This window comes from Podarcis filfolensis (assembly GCF_964270895.1).
Source record: "Podarcis filfolensis genome assembly, chromosome: W".
Taxonomy (NCBI): domain Eukaryota; kingdom Metazoa; phylum Chordata; class Lepidosauria; order Squamata; family Lacertidae; genus Podarcis; species Podarcis filfolensis.
The window spans coordinates 26637674-26662058 of NC_139619.1; the positions used below are offsets into that span (position 1 = coordinate 26637674).

At 45.3% G+C, this 24385-nt stretch overlaps 1 protein-coding gene across 1 annotated transcript in view; it reads left to right on the forward strand.

Annotated features, from left to right (window-relative positions):
* Positions 1–13883: 13883 nt before the first annotated feature.
* LOC310753718 (steroidogenic factor 1-like) overlaps positions 13884–24385 on the forward strand; it is a gene marked incomplete at its 3' end in the record, with an annotated part of 48806 nt that continues 38304 nt past the window's right edge. The window contains exon 1 of the mRNA XM_083595067.1: positions 13884–14100. Within this exon, the coding sequence (XP_083451193.1) occupies positions 13996–14100 (105 nt within the window). The 5' untranslated portion in view covers positions 13884–13995. The remainder of the gene's footprint in view (positions 14101–24385) is intronic.

The window sequence follows — 24385 nt, forward strand, 5'->3', positions numbered from 1 at the left end:
TTAGTATAGCTTGTTTCTCATTCCTGGCAGTCAGATATTCCAAAATATTGATTATATTTCTAATATTGTCTTTCATCTGTCTGCCTGGGAGAAAACCAGCTTGATCTTCATGGATGAGTTCTTGCAGAACCTTTTTTAATCTTTTTGCTAATATTCCAGAAAAAAAATTATAATCTGTATTCAACAAAGAAATCGGCCTATAATTCTTAACTTGTGATAAATCAGAGTCTTGCTTGGGAATAAGTGTAATGAAGGCTTCTTTCCAAGATTCCGGGATATCTTTTTCCTTCAAAATGTTATTCATAACTTCTTTCAGTGGTACCGTCAGGATATGTCTCAGTTCTTTATAATAACAAGATGTAAAACCATCTGGTCCTGGAGCTTTCCCTCTTTTTAATTCTTTTATGACCTCTATTATTTCCTCATTCACAATTGGGGCGTTCAGTCTGTCTTTCTTTTCTGTCGGGATCTTCTGCACCTTTTTATCTTTTAAGTATCTTTCTATTTTCTTCATATTATTCTTTTCTCTGTTTCTGTACAAATGACTATAAAAATCCAAGAATCCTTTCCTGATACCTTTCGGATTTTCTATTTCTTCTCCATCCACAACAATTTTATTAATTGTGTTTTGTTCCTTTCTTTTCTTAATTTGCCACGCGAGCCATTTGCCCGACTTGTTAGCAAACTCAAAGTTATTTTGTCTTAACTTTTTGATGTTCCATTCCACCTCTTTATTTATTATCATAGCAAATTGCGTTTGCAGAACTTTAATGTTTTGTTTTATCTTTGAATTATTGGGTTTCTTGATTAATTTTTGTTCATTCTCCATTATTTGTTTTAAAATTTCCTTCTTTCCTCTCTCTCTATATTTATTTTAATTGCATTTTGCTGAATGAAGAATCCTCTCATTACCGCCTTACTTGCATCCCAAACTGTGCTCATCTTTGTGCCTTTATTACAGTTGTCCGTGAAATAGTCCATCAACTTCTTTTGTGCCTCTTGTATGATTTTTTGATCTTCTAAGAGAGAATCGTTAATTCTCCATCTGAATGATCTTTCTTCATAACCTTTTATCTCCAATTTTATTGGGCTGTGATCCGAAATTACTCTAGGTTGAATTTCAATTTGAAGAATTCTTGGAGTTAATTCATTTGAGACCCAAATTTGATCTATTCTTGACATTGACTGATTTGGATCTGAGTAGAATGTAAACTGTTTTTCTAATGGATGTCTAAGTCTCCAAATGTCAATTAGGTTACAATTCTTCATCATCGAAAAAAAAGGCTTAGGTAGTTTCCCCTCTTTGCTAACATCTTTGTCTCTTAATCTGTCCATTTCCATTGAAACTACTCCATTCATATCTCCCATGACTATAATTTTTTGGTCCATATATTCAAACAGTCTTTCTTCCAAATTTTTATAAAAATCAGTCTTATTTCCATTAGGTGCATAGATCCCGACAATTATTAATTTTTCGCCTTGCCATTTGATCTGGATAGCAATAATTCTTCCTTCTTCATCCTTAAAAATTTGTTCAGCTTCAATTTTTTTCTTTACATATAGTACAATCCCTCTTTTTTCCCTTTGTCAGAAGATATGAATTCGTTTCCTAATCTGTTATTAATCAAAATTTTTCTATGTTTCCTTGCCACATGTGTCTCTTGTAGACAAATAATGTCCAAATTTTTCTTTTTTAAATAATATTCAATTTTATTTCTTTTTTTATCATTCATTCCATTAATATTCCAACTCCACAATTTCAGCGCCATGATGACTTCCTGATTAAAATTAATTAAAATTATTAATCTTTATGATATGTCTATATCTTCTTCTTCTTCCTCTTCCTGTTCCTTGTCCGAATTCTCTCCGTTCTCTCCCCTTCTCTCTTTCAAGTGCTTCCCTCCCATAGGATCTACTCCTCCAGCTGCTCCCTTCTCCTCCTCCTCTTCTGCTGTCAATTCCTTGTGCCCATAATTGGACACAGTATTCCAGATGTGTGGGATGTGAAACACAAGAGCAGTCAAGCACAACATTCCTAGAATGAACATGTTTACACATGGGGAGGAATGTTTGTCCAGCCAGCAGGTAAACTTCCTGTTTCCTTCTGGGCTGGGACAGACTTCCTCTGCATGTGACTAGAGGTGGGTGTGGCCTCACCTGTGCAGGTAATGACAAAAGCACAGGGCAGGGCAGCCATCTCTCTCTTTTTGACTATATGCATCGAAGAAGCAACATCTGCTTATGAGATAGTTTCCAGGTGTATGTTACTTTTCTAAGATAAGTCTGCTTTCTGGGATCTGATTGTGAACAGAATGTGAGTAAACTCTTTTTATTCTTTTATAGAAGACTGTGTCGTGTCTTATCTTTTATGACTGAATAAGGGGAAAATACCAGAACAGTTATTATAGAGGCTTTAGCGAGCCTGACCAAATGCATCCGCTGTGTGTTTAAAAAGGGGAATGTTACTCTGCTAAACTGTGAACTTGTTAACACAAGTTGGAAAGGCTATAACCAAACAATATATCCTCTCCTGCATCCCTGAACATTCCCACAAGATGTGGTCTGACCAAAGCAGAATAGAGTGGGACTATGACTTCCCTTGATCCGGACACTTGACTTTTGTTGATGCAGCCTAGAATAGCATTAACTTTTTTATTTCTGCTGCTGCATCACACTGTTCACTCATGTTCAGCTTGTGGTTCACCAAGACCCCTAGATCCTTTTCACATGTATTGCTAGTAAGCCAGGTGTCCCCCTATCTTATATTTGTGAAGCTGGTCCTTACTGCCTAACTGAAGAACCTGACATTTGTCCATATTGAAATTTGTTTTGTTAGTTTAGGCCCAGTTCTCCCATCTGTTATAAGGTCATTTTGAATTCTGGTTCTGCCTTCTGAAGCATTAGCTACCTTTCCCGTTTTGGTGTCATCTGCAAATTTACTTCCTTCACCTAAGTTGTTTATAAAGACATTGAATGACAACAGGCCCAGGACAGAACCTTGCGACACCCCACTTGTCACTTATCTCCAGGATTACAAGGAACCATTAGTTAGCACTCTTTGTGTTCAGTCAGTTAACCAGCTACAAATCCACCAAACAGTTTCTTTGTTCAACCCACATTTTACCAGCTTCCTTGCATGAATATCATGGAGGACTTTGTCAAAATCAAGATACACTTTGCCTAGAGTGTAAGGTCCAACAAATTCACCCATTGCCTTGCTGACAATTTCATTTCCCAGAAGGTGGAAGAAGCAACAAGGGGATCACCCATCTTGGACCTGGTCCTCACCAACAGGCCCATCTATTCCAACATCCATTTCTCACAGTGGATAAAAACAGTTACCTCTGAGAAACCAGCAAGCAGGACTCAAGCACAAGAGCCCTCTCCGCTCCTGTTGTTTCCAGCAACTGGCATTTGGAAGCATAACAACTTCAAACTATGAAAGCAGAGCACAGCCATCAGGATTGGTAGCTATTGATAGCCCTCTCCTCTTCCATTAATTTGTCTGATCCTCATTTAAAACAGTTCCAAGTTAGTGTCTCCTGTGGGAGCGAGTTCCACAGTTTAACAATTTGTTAAAGTGGAAGGGTGCAGCATTCCCTAAAATGGGCCAATCACCAACCAGGGCAGGCAGTGGGAAAGGGGGTTGGTTTTTGGGTGCAGCAACCTGGACACTGAGGAGGCACTTGGGGTGAGGGTGGGGCACACAATTAAAAAAATAATAATAATATTTTTTTATTTTCAATGCAGAATCATAACAAAAATTACAAACATTGAATCCAAAATAATACTATACAAAAAAAAATGGAACATATAAAAAAAAGCAAAAGAAAAAAAGCAGAGGAAACAAAACAAAACAAAACAAAAACGAAAAGGCACACATCTACAGAAAAAAACCATATCACCATTATAATCTAGTCATTACATACATATACACATATTGACTTCCTTCCTTTGTTCTAAGACCTCAAAAAATTTACTTACTGTATTGTTGTTTCTAATTAGATTACTTCCATCTTTGTACTTTTTTTTTACACACCATTTTTCTTTTTCTTTAACCCTGTAAAGCATCATTCATTACATACCGATATACTTACTCCAGAACAATGTTTTTTTATATACTCTTTAGCACATCCCCATTCTTTTAATAATTTCTGGTCCGATTGTCCCCTTATGAATGCTGTGAGTCTTGCCAGATTTATGTATTCACAAAATTTAATTTGCCATTCTTTCACGGATGGAATTTTTCTCCCTTTCCAGTTTTTTGCTATAAGCATCCTGGCAGATGTTGTTGCATAAAGGAATACTTTCCTTTGATTGTCGGGAATATCATTTGTGATTAAACCTAAAAGGAATGCCTCCGGTTTTTTACTGAAAGATATTTTAAACATCTTTTTGAGTTCTTCATAAATTTCATTCCAGAATTGTTTAATAGGTCGGCATTCCCACCACATGTGAAACATTGTTCCTATTTCTTTTTTGCATCTCCAACAGGTATTTGATTTTAATTTGTAAATTTTAGCCAATTTTACCAGAGTTAAGTACGGTGGGGCACACAATTTGTGGGGCACACCAAAGGTTCACCTTCTTCCAACTTGCCTAAGCCTTGGGGGATGGCCTTCTGTGACACCATTTCCTCTCCTCTGATTTTTCTCCTGCCGTAGAGGTTATTCAGGGGTCAGCAAACTTTTTCAGCAGGGGGCCGGTCGACTGTCCCCCAGACCTTATGGGGGGCCGGACTATATTTTTTTGGGGGGATGAATGAATGCCTATGCCCCACAAATAACCCAGAGATGCACTTTAAATAAAAGCACACATTCAACTCATGTAAAAACACGCTGGTTCCCATACTGTCCACGGGCTGGATTTAGAAGGTGATTGGGCCGGATCCGGCCCCTGGGCCTTAGTTTGCCTACCCATGGGTTATAATCATTTGTAGGAGGAGCACTGCATTCAGCTCCCTCAGGGCCCGTTTTTGTTTTTCAATTGTTTACAAAGGTATTTCAGGAAGAACTCTTGCTTTGCTTGGTCTTTAGCTTTTTCTGTCTTTTGGTTGTGGTGCTGAGGTCCATCTGGTTGTTTTCTATCAGCTGTAACTCACTAAAAAGATGAATACATTTTCTATAGAAGATTAAGCTGTAGCTGTAAAATTTAAAATGAAGTGTATTTTCACTTCGTGTGTGTGTGTGTGTGTGTGTGTGTGTGTGTGTGTGTGTTACATAACTACCAAGCAACTCCACGGTCTATCTATTTCATTTATACATAAAAAAGAATTCCAATGTATGTACTACTTGAAAACTGATTGCCTTCTTCAAAATATAAAATAAAAGTAAACTATGATTAGGAATGTATAACTGTCAGAGCTGCCCAAGGTCCCAGCTCACAAAGGACCAACGCTGCTTCTTTGTTAAGTACAAAAGTCTTTACTGAAGTTCAGTTTCACTTCCAGAGCCACAGCGCGCAGCTCTACGTCTCAACTGTTAGACCGCTGATGCTCCATCTGAGTCTCCTCCCCCCTGACACCAATTTAAGATTCTAGCCTTACTCCACCTCTTCCTCAGTTCCTTCCGCCTCTGGTTCCGCCTGGCCGTTGGGGTCTCGCCCTTTCTAGCCTCTTCTGACGCTGAGTCCCCTGAGCCTTCCCCCTCCCTCCGGTGGGCTTTAGGAGCTGGTTCCCCATCCGGGTCTCCTGCTGTTCCCCGCACCTGTACATTTGAACTTGGCGCGCGCGCCCAGCCGGTAACTTTTCTCCTGACCGTTTCACTGCTGCTGCTGTCACTGCTTCCCCCTCTGGGGGGGCTAGCTGCAACTGACCTCCCCTCCGTTGGAGGCGTGGTCAGCCCTGACTCACTCTCTCTCCCCGCTGGAGGAGACGCTGGCCCTGACACATGTGACTCTTCCCCCCCACTACGCTCTGGTGGGGAAACTGGTTCCAATCCCCCACTGCTGCTTTGGGGTTCCCCTCTGTCTCCTTGTTTCTGGTGCGTCCCCCCTGGGACCCCCCTTGCCCTGATCATAGGCGCCCCCTTCTGGGAATTTTCTGATTCGCTGGAGAAGCTCATGGAATCTCTCGGGCCACTGTCATACTCCCCTACGCTGCCCTCGGATTCTTCCCCTTCGCTCTCCATTTCCTCTCTCCCCAGAGCTCCTGCTCCTGAGTCCCTGACAATAAGATATAACAAAAACTAATCTGAATAAAACTGTGCCTCTCAGAGTTCTCTACGGCCCCCCCCCCTGACGTCTGCGCCCTAGGCGGCTTTCTAGATGTCCTGATGAGAGCCCCAGCCCTGTGTGCGTGTGAGCGGGGGCGGGGGCGGGGGGAGGCTGCACAGAGCGCCTTCAGGGGGTCCTTCCCAGCCTCTGACAAGGATCTCTTGGCCCTTTCGGCCTGGTGGGACTCTGACTCCCATCAGCCCGAGGAAGCACGGTCAATGGCCAGGGACAATGCGAGGAAACCTACTGTTTTGTTCGCTTTCGATTCCTTTTGCAAGTGCATTACATTTTGCCTTTTCAACTGTCTGAAGCAAGTTGAACTCGTGTATAAAAAAGTGTTTCAGCTCAGCCTCTCTGAGACAACCCACGAAATAATCCAGTAGTCTATTGAAGCATTCGTCGAGATTTGCTGCAATCCATTCATCATCATCACGGGACCACTTGGTACATGCATGAAAAAAGGCAGTTTTGGCAAGGTAAGAATGGACGCGCAGCAACATCGCGCTCGCTGGCCCTGCCGGAGAGTGGCGCGCACGTTGAGGAAGAGCGCAGGGGAAGAGCGAAGCCAGGCTGGAGCGCTTCTGTCTGTTGGTAGATGTTTCCGGGGATGCTGAAAGCCTGCAGAACCCGAACCAAACCCCTGGGTCCGCCTTGCTCAGGGCCTCAGAGGCTCTCCAAGGATTTCAGGCAAGGAGAGTCTCTCTCAGCCCTGCTTGGAGATGCTGAGCAGGATACACTCGAGGACGTCCTGAACGCGAGGCGGATGCTCTGCCACTGAACCTTGTTGGTCCTTCGCCTCTGCGCCCTGTAGTGCATCAGCAGCACCCAGAGGAGACCTGGTTGGGGGAAATACTCTTGTGCGAAAGGGGGAACCGCTGCAGAAAGAGGGGCTGCGTTGGCCACTCTCTTTTGTCATGTGGATTTCCCCATCACCGCGTTAAAAAAAGATAAAATACTAGGAGCACGTTCTTTTAAATTGCTCATCCCTTCGTTTGAAGGTGGTTCGAAATCCTTTTTCAGGCTTGCTATGGGACATTGGTTTGGCGCGTTCCTCCGTCTTCCGACGCTTCTTTATGTTATGATGATCACGTTTAATGTATCTATTAGCGATACGTGTGTGCTGCGGCTGCTGCCCGAGAGCATAACGCGCTGGTGGCTTACAATATTATTATTACACAATAAAAAAATTAATACATTACAATATTTTATCATAATTACCGTTTATAATATGTTACAAAGTATAAATTTTAATATTATATAAAATGTATAGTGTACAATCATAGTATAACAAAAATAATATTAATGTACCCCCTGAATTAATAATAATAATATAAATATTTTATAATATTTTATCGTATTAACATTACTATATCTTACAGAGTGTGCTATAAATTATATAACACAATATTGTATAACAACTCTAATATTTATATGTCTTTTGCCCTCAATATATTATTACATAATTATCATACATTCTAATTTATATTACCATGCTATGAATTGTAATATATTATATTTAAAGTATATAATGTTATGGTATAACAGTAAGATTGATATTTCTCCCCGCCTTCCGAATTACCTGTTGTGACGTGGGGTTTGTGATTTCAGCTCTCTTGACATAATATGCTGGAGACAGTTCTGTAGTAACACTTCTTTATTAAAGCAAACAAGACTGAGAACTGAGGAGGGGAGAGCTACATTTATAGGGACAGGGAACTAGCTAGAAATGATACATTTTGGAGGGAACAATATCAGGCAATCACAGTCCTGCCTTTTGGAGGAAACCAATAAGACAGAGGATCCAAATACAGCAACTTAAATGAACCAATAGTAGCTGTACCCTCTGGAACCAAAAGGCAGTTACTTTACCCTAATGCAAATACAGACAACAATAATACAGATATAAAATCCTTTGACTCAATACACAACACCCCTCCCCCCCTAGTGAGCACCACAGACGTAATCTCTCAGGTACTGTGGGGGCCTACAACTTCTACTTGATCTCCTGACAACAGGTGTTGCCGGTTCTGGATTGGATGTTACCTGTGGTAGGGGGGGTGCTATAGGGGTTTCGTCAGGAACAGATGGAGTCCCAGACATCGCAGGGTCCCCTACCTGTACCTCGTCATCCTGAGGACTAGCAGACCCTGGTTCATTTGCTGAAGCCCCTGGTGACTGCACCTCTGGGCCATTTTCACTCTGGTCTTGCAGCTCTGCGTCGTTAGCCAGGGATGAATTATCTGACCCCTCCCTGCTGAGCGCCCGGCGCCTCAGCTGATCTATATGTCTCTTCCAAACTTGCCCATTTTCCAAGGTCACATAGTAGGACACTGGTCCACTAGTCCGAGTGACCACACCAGCCACCCACCGTGGACCTCGTGAATAGTTCCTCACCCAGACCAGATCTTCAGGGGCGAGATACCTTGTTGTGTCAGCCTCAGCCTGGGGGGTTGCTCTTGAATTACGGTTTGGCATTTTATCGGGGTGGACATAATCCAGCACCGTTACCAGTCTTCTACCCAAGAGCAGCTCAGCTGGCGACTTGCCCGTCGCAGTACACGGCGTCGCATGCTGCAAAAATAACATTCGCGCGATGCGAGCTGACCAGTTACCCTCCATTAAGCGCGCAATGGATTCTTTGGCTGTTCTTACCATGCGCTCAGCCTGCCCATTGGAGGATGGGTGAAAGGGCGCGGATGTGACCCCTCTTATGAAGTTATCAGCCAAGAATGCCCTGAATTCTTGGGATACAAAAGCTGCCCCATTATCTGATACAATGGTCTCAGGTAACCCGTGGGTTGCAAACAGCTGCCTCAACACCTTGATTACGGCAGCTGATGCCATGCTAGGGACCATCGCCACTTCTAACCATTTGGAATATGCATCGACGATAACCAAAAAGACCTTCCCCTGGAATGGCCCAGCAAAATCTAAGTGCAGCCGGCTCCAGGGAGATCTGGACTGCTCCCACCAGTGAACTGGTGCTCTGGCCACTTCTGGCCGCACCTCTTGGCATGCCTTGCATGTTCGTACCCATTGTTCTATGTTCTGGTCCATTCCAGGCCACCACACATAACATCGGGCTAGCGACTTCATCCTGACCATTCCCGGGTGTCCCATGTGAAGCGTCTCAAGAACCCTGTTTCTCAGTGGTGCTGGGATGATCACCCTATCTCCCCACAGGAGACAACCCTTATGCATGGACAACTCGTGCTGCCTTGTCGCATAAGGCCTGAATTTGTCTTCATGCGGACCACCTGGCCACCCCCTCCCCACCCAAGTGAGCACACGGGAGAGAACAGCATCTTTCCTCGTTTTCTCAGCTATATCAGTAGCCGTTACAGGAGCCCCCGGAAGTGTTTCCAGCATCATTATGTGCTCCGCTGGAGCAGGATCCACATTGCTCCCGCCAGGAAGAGGCAATCGACTCAGCGCATCAGCGTGGCACAACCGTTTCCCCGGCACATGGGTCAAGGTGTACTGGAACCCGTTCAGGAATATAGACCAACGCAACATTCTGGGGGAGAGAATTTGTGGCGTTTGTTTGTTCGGGTTGAACAACGCTAACAGTGGTTTGTGGTCCGTTTCAATGGAGAAATGGCGACCATACACATAATCATGGAACTTTTTGATTCCTGCCACAATTGCAAGCGCCTCTTTGTCAATTTGAGCATAGTTGCGCTCCGTGGGCGACAACGTACGGGAATAGAAAGAGATGGGCTTTTCCGACCCATCCGGTTCCCTATGACTCAGCACCGCCCCCAGGCCGTATTGAGAGGCATCACATGCCAGGACCAGCGGCTTCGACTCATCGTAATGAGCAAGGACGCTCCTGCTACTCAGCATTCCTCGCAAGGAGTCAAAAGCCTTCTGCTGCCCCTGCCCCCATCGCCACACATTCTTTTTCTGCAACAGTCGATGTAATGGTTCAGCTACCGAAGCTTTGTGGGGTAAGAACGAATTATAAAAGTTAATAAGTCCCAGGAATGACTGCAACTGCGTCTTGTTCTGTGGTCGTGGTGCCTCGATGATGGCCTTAATCTTAGCATCTGTGGGGTGGATGCCTGATGCATCAATTTTAAACCCCAAGAAATCCACAGTTGGCACCCCAAAACTGCATTTTTCCTTTTTCAGTTGCAACCCCACCTCCTTGAACTTGAGCAACACTGCACGGACACGCGCAACCAGTTCCTGTGGGTCTTTTCTAGCAATCAAAACGTCATCAAAAAATGGCAAGACCCCTGGCAGACCTCTTAACAGGCGTTCCATGAGCCCTTGAAAAATCCCTGGGGCCACACAAACTCCAAATTGTAATCTGTTAACTCTGAACGCCCCTTTATGTGTGACAATAGTCTGTGCTTCCGCTGATTGTGGGGTTACTGGCAGCTGTTGGTAAGCTTGTGCCAGGTCAATTTTGGCGAACACCTTGCCCCCAGCCAGTTTAGCCAACAGATGTGATACGACTGGAATGGGGTATGAGTTTCCCCTGAGTGCCTTATTGATAGTACATTTGTAATCTGCACAGATCCTGACTTCCCCATTTGCTTTAAGGGGCGTGACGATTGGAGTCTCCCACTTAGCAGAGTCCACGGGTGAGAGAACTCCCTGCTTGACCAATTTATCCAGCTCTGCTTCGATCTTGGGTTGCAGTGCAAATGGCACTCGCCTTGGTTTGAGTCGGATTGGGGCCACCCCAGGGTCCAATTCGAAGTCAACTGGGGGCCCTTTATAACAACCCAGTTTTCCATTAAAGAGACCGGCAAATTCTTTGCATAATGCCTCGCTCATCTCAGGGCAGGTTTGGATTGAATTAAGCCCTGATATACTCAGTCCCAGGGCGGGGAACCAGTCAGTGCCCAGGAGACTGGGGCGACTGCCCTTCGCAATCACCAGTTTGAGTACCGCCTGTTTGTCCCGGAACTGTACTCTCACGACACACATTCCCATGACATGGATGCGGCCCGCTGAGTATGACTGCAAGGTTGCCGGGAAGGGCTCCAGAGGGGGCAACTTACCCCTGGGGAAGAATGTCCTCGCGGTCTGGTCCGACACGATAGTGAATCCAGATCCGGAGTCCACCTCCATGTCGCACAGCTGACCCTCAATCTTCACCTTGACGTGTGCCTTGCCTTGCGCTGGAAACTGCACGACCCTCCCGTTGATCTCCGCTACGTAGTGGCAGTCCTTTAGAACATGGTTTGCCGTGGACGGTCTGCGATGCTCCAGTCTCGTTGCTCCTGTCGCTCCCAACGCCGCCGATCTACAGACCCTGGCGATGTGACCTGTCTTCCCGCACGTCCGGCACATAGCATCCCGGAAACGACAACTCTTCCGCTCATGGTTTCCGCCACAACCAGGGCACCTGCCTCGGTGATCTTTGTGCACTGTGCAGGCCTGACGCACTGACTCGACCCCACGGACTGGGCTTTGGCTCAGAGTAGCCTCTAGCTCGTCCATGGCATGCGCAACTTCTATCTTAGGGGCCTTGCGACTGGCATCAAGCTCCTCTCTTTCATAATTCTCCGTGGCGGTGGCCTCCTTCAAGGCTGAAGCAAGGGTAACCTCTTCTTTAGCCACGATGCGTCTTCTGGCTTTCTTGCTGCTCAGACCACCGATAAACCGATCCAGGAGAGTCTCTTCCAGACATTGGAAGTCGCAGTGCTGAGCGAGCTTCCGCAGTTCAGCTAGGAATGCAGATACAGACTCCCCAGCGCGCTGCTGCCTCTTATGAAACTCCAACCGCCGGGCCATCTTGGTCTCAGTAGGCGCCAAATGGCTTGTCAGGCAGGCAAGAATATCTTTGAGAGGTGTCTCACTTAGCTTCGCTGGAGCAAGCAATGCCTTGGCCAGCTTGAAGGTCTCAGGCCCACAGTAGCTCAGGAATGTGGCCCTTCTTTTGCTGGCATCGGTGATCCCTTGAGCCACTGCAAAGAACTCGAAGCGTTCGACGTAGTCTTCCCACGTGTGGGACTCTGATGGCTGGAAGGGCTCCAATACCCTTGGACTCTCCATTGTCCTGTGGGCAGGGTCGTCTTCTCAGCGGGCCAGTGAGTCTTGTTCTTAGCTACAATCCGGACTCTGAGGCAGGGCTGTGTTTAACCGCTCCTCAGCATTCCGGATCCCACCTTCGTCGCCAGTTGTTGTGACGTGGGGTTTGTGATTTCAGCTCTCTTGACATAATATGCTGGAGACAGTTCTGTAGTAACACTTCTTTATTAAAGCAAACAAGACTGAGAACTGAGGAGGGGAGAGCTACATTTATAGGGACAGGGAACTAGCTAGAAATGATACATTTTGGAGGGAACAATATCAGGCAATCACAGTCCTGCCTTTTGGAGGAAACCAATAAGACAGAGGATCCAAATACAGCAACTTAAATGAACCAATAGTAGCTGTACCCTCTGGAACCAAAAGGCAGTTACTTTACCCTAATGCAAATACAGACAACAATAATACAGATATAAAATCCTTTGACTCAATACACAACATTACCCAAATCTCTAATAATTTGGAGCGTGATTTGCTGAGTGGGTGGAAGAAAATAAAAACGGCACATGAGGCTGGGCGCGGGGGAAAAAAATAAAAACCGCCACCCCCGTTTTCTTTTCACCGGCGGTAGCGGCATGAAGTTCTCCGGCTGACGCGTGTTCTCTTTCGACACAGGCAAAGAAAAGATCCTTCCGAGTCTTGTTTGGTTTTTTCCTGAAAACAATCCGAAACACATTTTGGAAGGGGTGTGTGTGTAATTTTCCCTCCTCCCTCCCCCACACTTTTGCTCGGTCCCGGACTCCCCTGAAATCCAGGAAGTCTCCTGGCCGAGGCGAACCGGCCCGGCTGAATCTCCGCGGCGCCTCAGTCTGCGCGCTTTGGGCTGCTGGCCAGTTCCCCGGGCTGACCGTGAGGAGCGAAGTGCGCCACTGGGGAGGCCCGGTCGATGTCACACACGCGTGCACCCACCCAACCATCCAGGGTGAGAGAAAACAAACCCGGAGGGAGACTTTTCCCCCCAAGAGGAGAAGGCCGCTGAATACCCCCCCCATGCCCCCGCCCCATGTTTTCCCGAGGAGCACAGAGTTTCGGTCGCTCCAATCTGGAGTGGGGGGGTGGGGGTGGGTGGGAAACCAGGGAGGGAACCAACAGAAGGCCCTCGGCGCTGGACCTCAGTGTCCAGGCAGAACGATGGGGGTTGAGACACTCCTTCAGATATCCTGGACGGAGGCCGTTTAGGGCTTTAAGGGTCAGCACCAGCACTTTGAATTGTGCTTGGAAAGGTACTGAGAGCCAATGTAGCCCTTTCGCCTCCACTGTTGCTCCTGAGTAGCCAGTGCGGCCCGTCGGGGCCTCAAGTGCATGGAAGCCAGTCTCCAGCTGGGCTGATGAGGATGGGACGTTTCGTCGTCGGGCTGCGCCAGGAGGTGGGGCAAGCGGAGATCTGCTCAAAAGGCCGCGGTGGGGGGGAGCACTGCCCCCATCGGGTGGGTGGGGGTTCTGACTCCCGACGCCCCACCCCATGGGTATAATGGAGCCCTAACTCTCCACTCCCCAGCGCCCTCCTTCCTCGGCTGGGCGCTTCTTACTCCCGCCCACCCCCACCTCAAGAGGCGGTGGAAGAGACTGGGCTAGCGCAGCCTCCCCGCCCAGTTATAAAGGCGGCTGCCCTCCCCTGCCCATCGGTCGGTCGGTCGGTGCCGCTGCCAGTCCGCCCTTAGGTCCCGGACCCGCCGCCACCATCACCGCCGATTAAGGCTCAGACGCTGCCCGGCTCTCCTACTTTCAAAGGAGATGATGGATTGCTCCTACGACGATGATCTGGACGAGCTTTGCCCAGTCTGCGAGGACAAGGTATCCGGTTACCATTACGGACTGCTCACCTGCGAGAGTTGCAAGGTAAGGGCCGGCCGTCGAGGGACAGCGACCCGCTCGGGACTGCCTTCCGCAGTCGAGAAAGGGGCTTAGTGGTCTTCTTCTTAGGAAGGAGAGAGGGAAGAGGTTTGAGATCAGGGATCCCCAAATTTGAACCCCCAAAAATGTTTCAGGGCAGCAGCGTGGGCTTGTGGGGTCGGATGCCCTTCTTTTAAAAAAATGCAGGCTCCCCCTTCCCCAATGAACTCCGCTCCACCCGCCGACTGAATAATGACCCCCGGATGGGATTATCATAATAAATGCCGCATTGAAAATTGGCTATCGCCCTGGGCTTCTTAACTGCAGCGCCCTAAAACACCCCAGAGCAAAACCGTCAGTGCAGAAAATTATGGTGGCGTATTTTAATACATGACGCTGGACGTGCGTATTTAAAAGAGGTTCATCTCTCGGCTAGGGATGGGGTTTACAAATATTTGCAGGGCAAAACGGTGAGTACAGGATTGAAAATGAAATAGTTAGGATGCAAACAAAATTTGAATTATTATCGCTATCACTACTTCATGGTTATATGAAATAGTGATAACTGCTTCAGTATTATTAAAAATAATCATTAAAATTAAGCCATGCTACTAATATTAGCAACATAAATGCAAATCATTATATTGATTAAAATAGCTCCAAAATTATTGTTAAATATATTTTTCTTAAGCACCAAGCCATCCACATCGAACTCTGGATTACCCAGCGCTTCAGAACAGTATTTCATTAACCCCAGAACCTTTCCCATATTCTGTTGAAAATCCCGGTACATATTTCGACCTGTAGAAGCCGTCACTCATCTTAATTTTCTCGGGCCCATCTCTGTAGCGCAGCCCCACAACGCTCGCCCTGTAGAACCCACAATACGGCCTCAGTTCCTTTGGGGGTTTTGTTTTCGATCATTTGTGATATTTTAGAGGCCACAGGAGGACTGCGAATGTTTATCACTTCTCTTCGAACCCCGATTTTACGGATCGCGAGTTTTAAGGAGTCCGTGATCCGGCGCCCAAAATCGCATGTAACGCCGATTTGATGTCACTCCCATTCAGGAGCGATACGTTCCCTAAGTCTGCTCCGGGGAGGGGGTGGGGGCCGGGGGGCAAATGCTTCCCCTGCGCGGCCTTTTCGTCCCTAAAACTCTTTTCGAAAAATGCGCGGTAGGAATTCTTTGGAAATCTTATCTGAGAATGAATAAAATGCTTCCGGAATAAACGAAATCGACTGGTTTGCGGGCGACTCGATCAGGAAATGTGTCCGGGAAAATGCATCCCGGTCTGGAGTTCTCAAAAGGTGATTCAATGAAGGAGATTCGTCTTTTGGGGAGCCGCAAGTCTTAGCAGTTAATATTATTAAAAAACTGAACCTAGGGGAGCGTTTGGCGGTTGGGGATCTGGGGACGCTTTCCGGTGAGCAGCATGTGCACGTCGGGGTGTGGATGTGATGGCAATTATTTTCCAAGAAAGTGCCTTGTATATTTTTAGGCGCGGGAAAATATATGGCTGCGCGAAAGACGCCCGAGGACCCTGCGCGCCTCTTTCCCTGGAGTCGAGGGGGTGAACCAAATGGAGCCCCGGAGCGCTGCACTCGGCCCTTCTGTGCAAAAGGCCTAGTGGTGCTCAGGACCAGACCCGGCTGGCCCGCTCCGTCCTTCTCTCCAGGAACGGGTTTGCGCCAAACAGGGTCTCCGGAGGCCGCCAGAGGACGGTGCTCGGCGGGGGCCCCTGCTGGGAAGGGCCGCTTTGCAAGCGGTGGGTGCGAGAAGGGTTAGGGAGAAATGGGGGGGGGATGAGGCGAATATTGCCCTCCACCCCCCCCCCCACCAAATGATGGCACCCAGCAAGGGCATCCCTTTAAAGTGAGGTTACAGGGAACCAGGCAGAGGGCCTTCTCGGTAGTGGCGCCCGCCCTGTGGAACGCCCTCCCATTAGATGTCAAGGAAATAAGCAGCTATCTTATTTTTAAAAGACATCTGAAGGCAGCCCCGTTTAGGGAAGTTTTTAATATTTAATGCTGTATTGTTTTTAACACTCCATTGGGAGCTGCCCAGAGTGGCTGGGGAAACTCAGCCAGATGGGCGGGGTATTATTATTATTAATAATAATTAAAAAAAATAAAATAAAAATGTCTGTTCTTGGTCATTTTTCTGCTTTGTGGATTTATTTATTTGGGAAGACATTATTCTGTTTTTCTTCGTTCAGTTCGGTTTAGTTTCTTTCCAGTTTCCCCGTCCTCCCTTGCTGTCTCTAAAGGTGTTTTTGCTTGCTTGCTTGCTTGTTTTGAGACGGTGCTTTTGAGATTCCCACCTTAATGGTAGGATCAAGGAAGGTGGGGGAGGGAGAGGCCCAAAGACGGAAGCCTCAGTTTACCAGGATGTGTCTCGGGGTATGTCTGTCACATTTGTCGTGAGGCTCCCACAAAGGAAGGGCAAGGTCCATGGAGTCTCTTCAAACTTCCGGAGGTGCCCCCCATCATGTGTGTGTGTGTGTGGGGGGGGAATCGGCAGCTCCAGCTTGAAGGCCCGGCCGCCCCCACCCTCACCACCAGCGAAAGGGAGATGCGCTTTCCCTGGGGTCTGATAATGCCCTAAGCGCCTTGCGGGGGTGGGTGGGTTGCCAGTTAGGCCCTGTGAGAAACTCTAGTCTTAAGAAACATCTGCCACCCTGTCTCAGTCTCTCGCTGGAAAAAGTGTATTCCTTCACTTACACTTCAGAATTATAATTAGAATTATTAAATGTATTGCTCACTCTTCACCAGTAGGTCCCAGGGCGACTTACAACAATCTGAAATTCAGAATTAACAATGTGTGGTAAGCCGGCACTGCTCCCCCCCCCCCCCGTGGTTCTTGCAGTTTAACATCCTGGCTGAAGGTTAGATTCCAGGAGGCAGAATATGACAGGGCATGGGGTATCTGCAGACAGGTGCCGGGGCTGAAGCGAGGGGGTCTGGGCAGTGGAGCCAACTGAAGAACCGTGCCCATCTTGCATTCTGAGAAGAGGCGCGCTCTTGAGGCTCCCTTTCCCCAGGGTGAGGCCACCTCTTCTAGGGATTCATCCCTGGAGCTGAGCCGCCCCCCCTGTTCTGAGTCGAAGATCTTTTTATTTAATTGCCTGAGGTTGTGACGTCATCGGCGGCGTGCAGAAGTTCACAAGACAAAATGACTTGCGGAAATGTGCTTTATTTAAAATAATCACAATATAATGTGGTTCTTCTTCTTATGTGGAGGTGGTGATGGTGATGTGATGTGATGGAATTGGAATAATAATAAGAAAAAAATATTTTTACTCCGCCCATTTAATTGGGTTGCCCCAGCCACTCTGTGGGTGGCTTTCAGTATATATATATATAAAAAATAGTAAAACACAGTAAAACATTACACCTTACAGAGCTTCCCTATACAGGGTTGCCTTCAGATGTTTCCTAAATGTTATATAATTACTGATCTCCTGATGGGGGGGTGTTCCACAGGGCAGGCGCCACTACCGAGAAGGCCCTCTGCCTGGTTCCCTGTAGCTTCACTTCTCGCAGTGAGGGAACTGCCAGAAGGCCCTCGGAGCTGGACCTCAGAGTTTTGGGTGCTTGTCGCCCCTCCTTGATAGGAGTCAGGGAGGTGGCGATGGTGGGGGCCAGAATGGGACAGCTTGATTAGATGCTAATTATATTGGAGCTGTGGTCCCCAAAGGGGTCCCTGGCTTCCCAATTCTCCTCTGCCCCAGTCAGCATGGCCACCGGACTGGTTAGGGGTGATGGGAGTTGTACCCTTTGCTATCAAGTGCTTGGGTCCAGGGTGCTCCGGTTATTGTCCCTGCTCAGCCCTGAAACTCTCCCCGGTTGTGCCACATTTCCCTCCTCCTCTCACCGTTGCTCCATCCCTGCTTTGCTCAAACGTCTCCCTCTTCCATTTCCGAGCTGCCTCATGTGGATATGATATGATATGATATGATTTCACTCCTGGTGCGATGTGTGGTCTTCTGCATGTAGTTCCAAACTGTGATAATTTACAACAGGTACTTTATAATAAGCAAACATCCAAACGTGGAAACTATTATTTTATTTTAAAAGCCACATGTTCGATCTCCAGCTTTTCTAAGTAGCGCTGGGAATGACCCCTGCCCGTGAGCTCTGCTGCCAGTCCATACAGGCAGTGTTGAGTCAGGTGAACCAAAGTTCTGCCTAGGTATGAAGCAGATTTCCATTTTCCTGAACTGCTAAGACCAAAAAAATTAACATGGTATAAGCTTCTTCATCAGATGCATATGGGGACATGACTCTTGGGTTGTGGTATTGTTTAGAGATTGTTGTTGTTGTTGTTTATTATTTATGACTACTTTGGAATGTTTGTAATTGTGTGGGTTTTTTTACATGTTGTAAGCTGCCTTGAATATGGTTTTAACTTTGGAAAGGCAGCACACAAATAAAATGATTGAAAGACAGAGAGAATGTTAACTGTGAAATCAGAGGGAAATTAAATGGATTTATGATTACTAATAGTATCACTATCATCTTACAAAGGGCCCCAAAGTGTCTATCAGCTGTAAAGACAAAAACAGTCTATGCCCACAGACTCACCACCAGAGAGACATGGCACAAAAGAAATAAACAAGGAGGAAGGCAGAGGAAAGCAAGTGTTGGAGCAGTTGCTTCCTGACTGGCCCACGGATGGGGCCAGGTTGGTCTCCCCTTTGCAGTGTTGCTGTTCCTTGAACAGTCCTTCAGATACCCGTGATAAAGGATGCAAAAATGGTTACAGTCACCCTTCCCAGAGCAGAGTTGATGATCATAATGCTTTGGTACATGTGTAGTGGGATACACTCTCACACATATTCAGGTCTCCCGATTCCACCCTGCTGCTTTCCCAGTTGCCCCCCTTGTGTCCCAAAGAGCGCCAGAGGGAACTGGGTTTTGAGACAAGGAGCAGAGCTAGCTATCTAAACACATTTAAAAGGACACAGAATGTTAATTGGCTGAATGCCTGGCTGAAGTAAAACATTTTCGCCAGGCGCCGCAGATATGTATTGGAGGCGACAGCCGAGCCTCCCTGGGGAGAGCGTTCAGCAAGCGGGGAGCCACCACTGAAAAGGCCCGTTCTCCTACTGCAGCTCTCCAGGTCTCCAGTGGAGGGGGCAAACGAAGAAGGGCCTCAGGTGGTACAGTCTTCTCCCTCCTGCACCCGAGCTTCATCTGTGTCGGGTTCACCGTGAGTTCCTCAGAATCATAGGCTCTGCTCTGGAAGGTCTGGCATATTTACTGTACTAAAGCGAGAGCTATAATAATAATAATAAATTTTTATTTATACCCCACCCTTCCCAGTTCAGAAAACCGGGCTCAGGGCGGCTAACAACAAATTTAAAGTACTTAATTGAGGCAACAAAAAACAGCTTAAAATACAGTATAAAACGTGAATAACAATAAACTCAGAATTCAAAAATCAATTGGGGGGGGGGGGAAATCCATCCAACAAACATTAGATGATCACCAGGGCTAGCTGGCTGAGTTAGTCCTATTTGGGCCAGCGAGGAGACCAGGGGAGAATGAGCTGTGGGATCCCAGAGCAGGTAATCTTCATAAAAAGGGGAGGGGGAGTGAAGAAAGGGGAATAAAAGATTAGGCTAAGTTCAAATTGAGAGCGAGGTGGAATAGCTCTGTTTTACAGGCCCTGCGGAAGGAATTAAATCCTGCAGGGCCCTGGTCTCATGGGACAGAACATTCCACCAGGTCGGAGCCATCACTGAGAAGGCCCTGGCCCTGGTGGAGGATAATCTGACTTCCTTAGGGCCCAGTGTGGGAATGTTCAGGGATGCAGGAGAGGATATATTGTCTGATTATATCCTTATCCAACTTGTGTTAACAAGTTCCCCAATTTCAGCAGAGTAACACATTCCCCTTTATTTTAAGTTTGCAACGGCAGCGTTTGCTCAGGCTCGCTAAAGCCTCTATAATAACTGTTCTGGTAATTTCGCCTTATTCCCTCATAAAATAGAAGAGACGACACAGTCTTTTACAAAAGTATAAAAAGAGTTTACTCACATTCTGTTCACATTCAGATCCCAGAAGGCAGACTTAGCTTAATGAAGTAACATACACTTGGAATCTATCTCTTAAGAAGACAGTCCCTTTGTCCTCTCTTGGGAAGCCAAGAGGGCATCTTTGGCTTAGTAGATGTTGTGTCTTCGATGCATGTGGTGAAAGAGAGAGAGATGGCTGCCCTGCCCTGTGCTTTTGTCATTACCTGCACAGGTGAGGCCACACCCACCTCTAGTCATATGCAGAGGAAGTCTGTCCCAGCCCAGAAGGAAACAGGAAGTTTACCTGCTGGCTGGACAAACATCCCTCCCCATGTGTAAACATGTTCACTCTAGGAATGTTGTACTTGACTGCTCTTGTGTTTCACATCCCACACCCAGGACCTCTAAACTATGATTATTCATGGACCTTAAGGACCTCTGCGGGGCATACCAGGAGAGGTGATCCCGTAAACAGTTCCACTGGGCATACTCAGAGAGCATTTTTGTTTTTTTGTTTTTTTAAATATTTTTTATTAAGCAGTTTTTATAACCACACAAACATAACATAAATACAACAAATACATAAACAAACAAAAACAAAAACAAAACAAAAAAACGAAAAAAAAAACGAGTACCATTTCATATCTTAATTTCTTAAACCTTTCTTCCCCGACTTCCTCATGCCTCCCTTTTCTGTATTCCAGGTTCTAATCACTTACTCAGCAAATCTTCCCTTATTTTAATTTAAATTTAAGCTAATCTTCCTTATTCTCCTTGTCTTAACCATTACTAATAGTAACCATTTACTTTCCAGTCCAACATCATTCTAACTATCATTAATTTTATAATATTTCTTTAGATAATCCTTGAACTTTTTCCATTCCTCTTCCGCTGCTTCTCTTCCCTGGTTTCGGATTCTGCTCGTCATTTCTGCCAAGCCCATGTAGTCAATCACCTTCATCTGCCATTCTTCCAGTGTGGGTAGATCTTGTGTCTTCCAGTACTTTGCAATGAGTATTCTAGCTGCTGTTGTAGCATACATAAAGAAAATTATATCCGTCCTTAACACCCCTTGGCCGACAATACCCAAGAGAAAGGCCTCTGGTTTCTTAGGGAAGGTATATTTAAATACCTTTTTAAGTTCATTATAGATCATTTCCCAGAATGCCTTAATCTTCGGGCACGTCCACCAAAGGTGAAAAAATGTACCTTCTTTTTCTTTACATTTCCAACATTTATTATCAGGCAAATGGTAAATCTTTGCAAGCTTGACTGGGGTTATGTACCACCTATAGATCATTTTCATAATATTTTCTCTTAAGGCATTACATGCCGTAAATTTCATCCCGGTGGTCCACAACTTTTCCCAATCCGCAAACAAAATATTATGACCAATGTCCTGAGCCCATTTAATCATAGTTGATTTAACCGTTTCATCTTGTGTATTCCATTTCAGCAGTAAATTGTACATTTTTGACAAATTCTTAGTACTGGATTCTAACAATTCAGTCTCCAATTTTGATTTTTCCACCTGGAAGCCAATTTTACTGTCCAATTTAAACGCTTCATTTATTTGGTGATAGTGCAACCAATCTCTCACCTTCCCTTTTAGTTTCTCAAAACTCTGCAATCTCAGTTTGTCCCCTTCCTTTTCCAAAATTTCCCAGTATCTTGGCCACTTCGACTCCATATTTAACTTTTTAACTGCCTTAGCTTCCATTGGCGACAGCCACCTTGGAGTTTTGTTTTCCAGCAAATCTTTATATCTGGTCCAGACATTTAATAGTGCTTTTCTGACAATATGGTTTTTAAAACTTTTATGCGCTTTAACCTTGTCATACCACAAATATGCATGCCACCCAAAAATATTGTTAAAACCTTCCAAATCCAAAATGTCTGTATTTTCAAGAAGCAGCCAATCTTTTAGCCAGCAGAAAGCTGCCGCTTCATAGTACAGTTTAAAGTCTGGCAGGGCAAACCCCCCTCTTTCCTTTGAATCCGTTAATATCTTAAATTTAATTCTGGGCTTCTTGCCCTGCCAGACAAATTTAGATATATCTTTTTGCCACTTCTTGAAACAGTCCATTTTTTCCATTATTTGTAATGCTTGGAACAAAAACAACATTCTTGGCAATACATTCATTTTTATAACTGCAATTCGACCTAACAAGGAAAGCTTCAAATTTGACCAAATCTCCAAATCTTTTTTCACTTCTGTCCAAGTTTTTTCATAATTATCTTTAAATAGGTTCACATTCTTAGCTGTCATATTTATACCCAAATATTTCACTTTTTTAACCGCAGTCAACCCTGTCTCATTCTGAAACCTTTCTTTTTCAACCTGTGTTAAATTTTTCTCCAATACCTTAGTCTTTAACTTGTTCAATTTAAATCCTGCCATTTGACCAAACTCTTGGATTGTTTCCAAAACTCTTTTCGTGCTAGCTTCTGGCTCTTGTAATGTAAGTACTAGGTCATCTGCAAATGCTCTCAGTTTATATTGTTTAGCTCCGACCTGAATCCCCTTGACCAACTGGTCCCTCCTAATCATATTAAGCAAAACCTCCAAGACCGATATAAAAAGTAGTGGGGAGATAGGGCACCCCTGACGTGTCCCTTTTTCAATCTTGAACTCTTCTGTAACCACATTATTTACAATTAATTTTGCTTTCTGTTCAGAGTATATTGCACCTATACCATTTTCAAACCCTTGGCCTACCCCCATCCCCCGGAGGTTCTTCAACATAAAACTCCAAGATATATTGTCAAAGGCTTTCTCGGCATCCACAAATATCAAAACAGCCTTAGTGTTTATATTCACTTCCAACTTCTCCAAAATGTCAATTATATTCCTTACGTTATCCGACAAATGCCTTTTCGGGAGAAAGCCCGCTTGGTCCCCATGAATCTCCTCCATCAAAACTCTTTTCAATCTCTTTGCTAAAATATCAGCAAAGATTTTGTAATCCACATTTAGTAGCGAGATGGGTCGGTAGTTCTTAAGTTGGGTCTTTTCAGTCTCTGTCTTTGGTATAAGTGTGATATAAGCCTCCCTCCACGTGTCGGGTGCCCTTCTCCCCTCCATAATCTCGTTACAGACTTCCTTCAAAGGTTGTATCAACCCTTCCTTCAAAACTTTGTAATATTTGGAAGTCAGTCCATCCGGTCCAGGAGATTTGCCCAACGTCATGCTTCGAATGGCATCTTCTATTTCTTGTGCTGATATCTCCTGGTTCAAAATTGTCTTACTTTCCTGCGAAATCTTTTTCAGCCCATTTTTCTCGAGGAATTGTTGTATGTCCGTTTCTTTCTGCGGCCCTTGTGTGTACAGTTGTCTAAAATAGCTCTGAAAGCAGTTCCTAATTTCCGCTGGGTTACATATGTTCTTTCCTTCCACTTCTATGTTTGTTACCGTGTTGAGTTTTTGTCTCTTCTTTATTTGCCAAGCCAATAACTTGCCACATTTATCTGCAGATTCAAAAGTCTTTTGTCTCATTTGTTTAATTTTCCATTCTATTTCTTGATTCATCAGTTCCATATATTGTGTTTGATATAATTTAATTTCTCTTAAAATCTCTTGCGATTTTGGCTTCAATCTTAGTTTCCTTTCCCCTTCTTTTATCTTTTCCAAGATTTTCTCTTTCCTCTCATTTTGCTTTCTTTTCTTTAGTGTATTTTGTTGTATCAAAAACCCTCTCATCACGGCTTTACTTGCGTCCCATACTATTCTTTTTTCTACTTTAGTCCTTAAGTTAATTTCAAAATAATCTTTCAAAGTTTTTTGGGCCTTCTTACAAATCTCCTCTCCTCTAAATAAGGTGTCATTCATTCTCCATCTGAAGGAACCAGTTGTTGTTTGCTTCATCACCATCTTTACTGCGTTGTGGTCGGAGAAGGTTTTTGGGCAGATTTCCACTTTCTTTATGTTCGGCGCCATACTGCTAGCCACCCAAATTTGGTCAATCCGTGTCCATGTCATTTTGGCTTCAGAAAAGAAGGTTCCCTCTCTTTCTAATGGGTGTTTTGTTCTCCAAATGTCAATCAAGTCCATATTGTCAGTCATTTCAAAGAAAGTTTTTGGTAGTCTTCCGTCTTTTGTAACTACCTGTCTTTGTGCTTTGTCCATATTTGTTGAAACTACTCCATTCATGTCTCCCATCATAATTAAATTGTAATCCATGTAGTCCATCAAAGTTTCATGCAACTTCTTAAAGAATTCAGCTTTCCCTTCATTTGGTGCATAGATTCCCACTATCAAAAACTTTTCT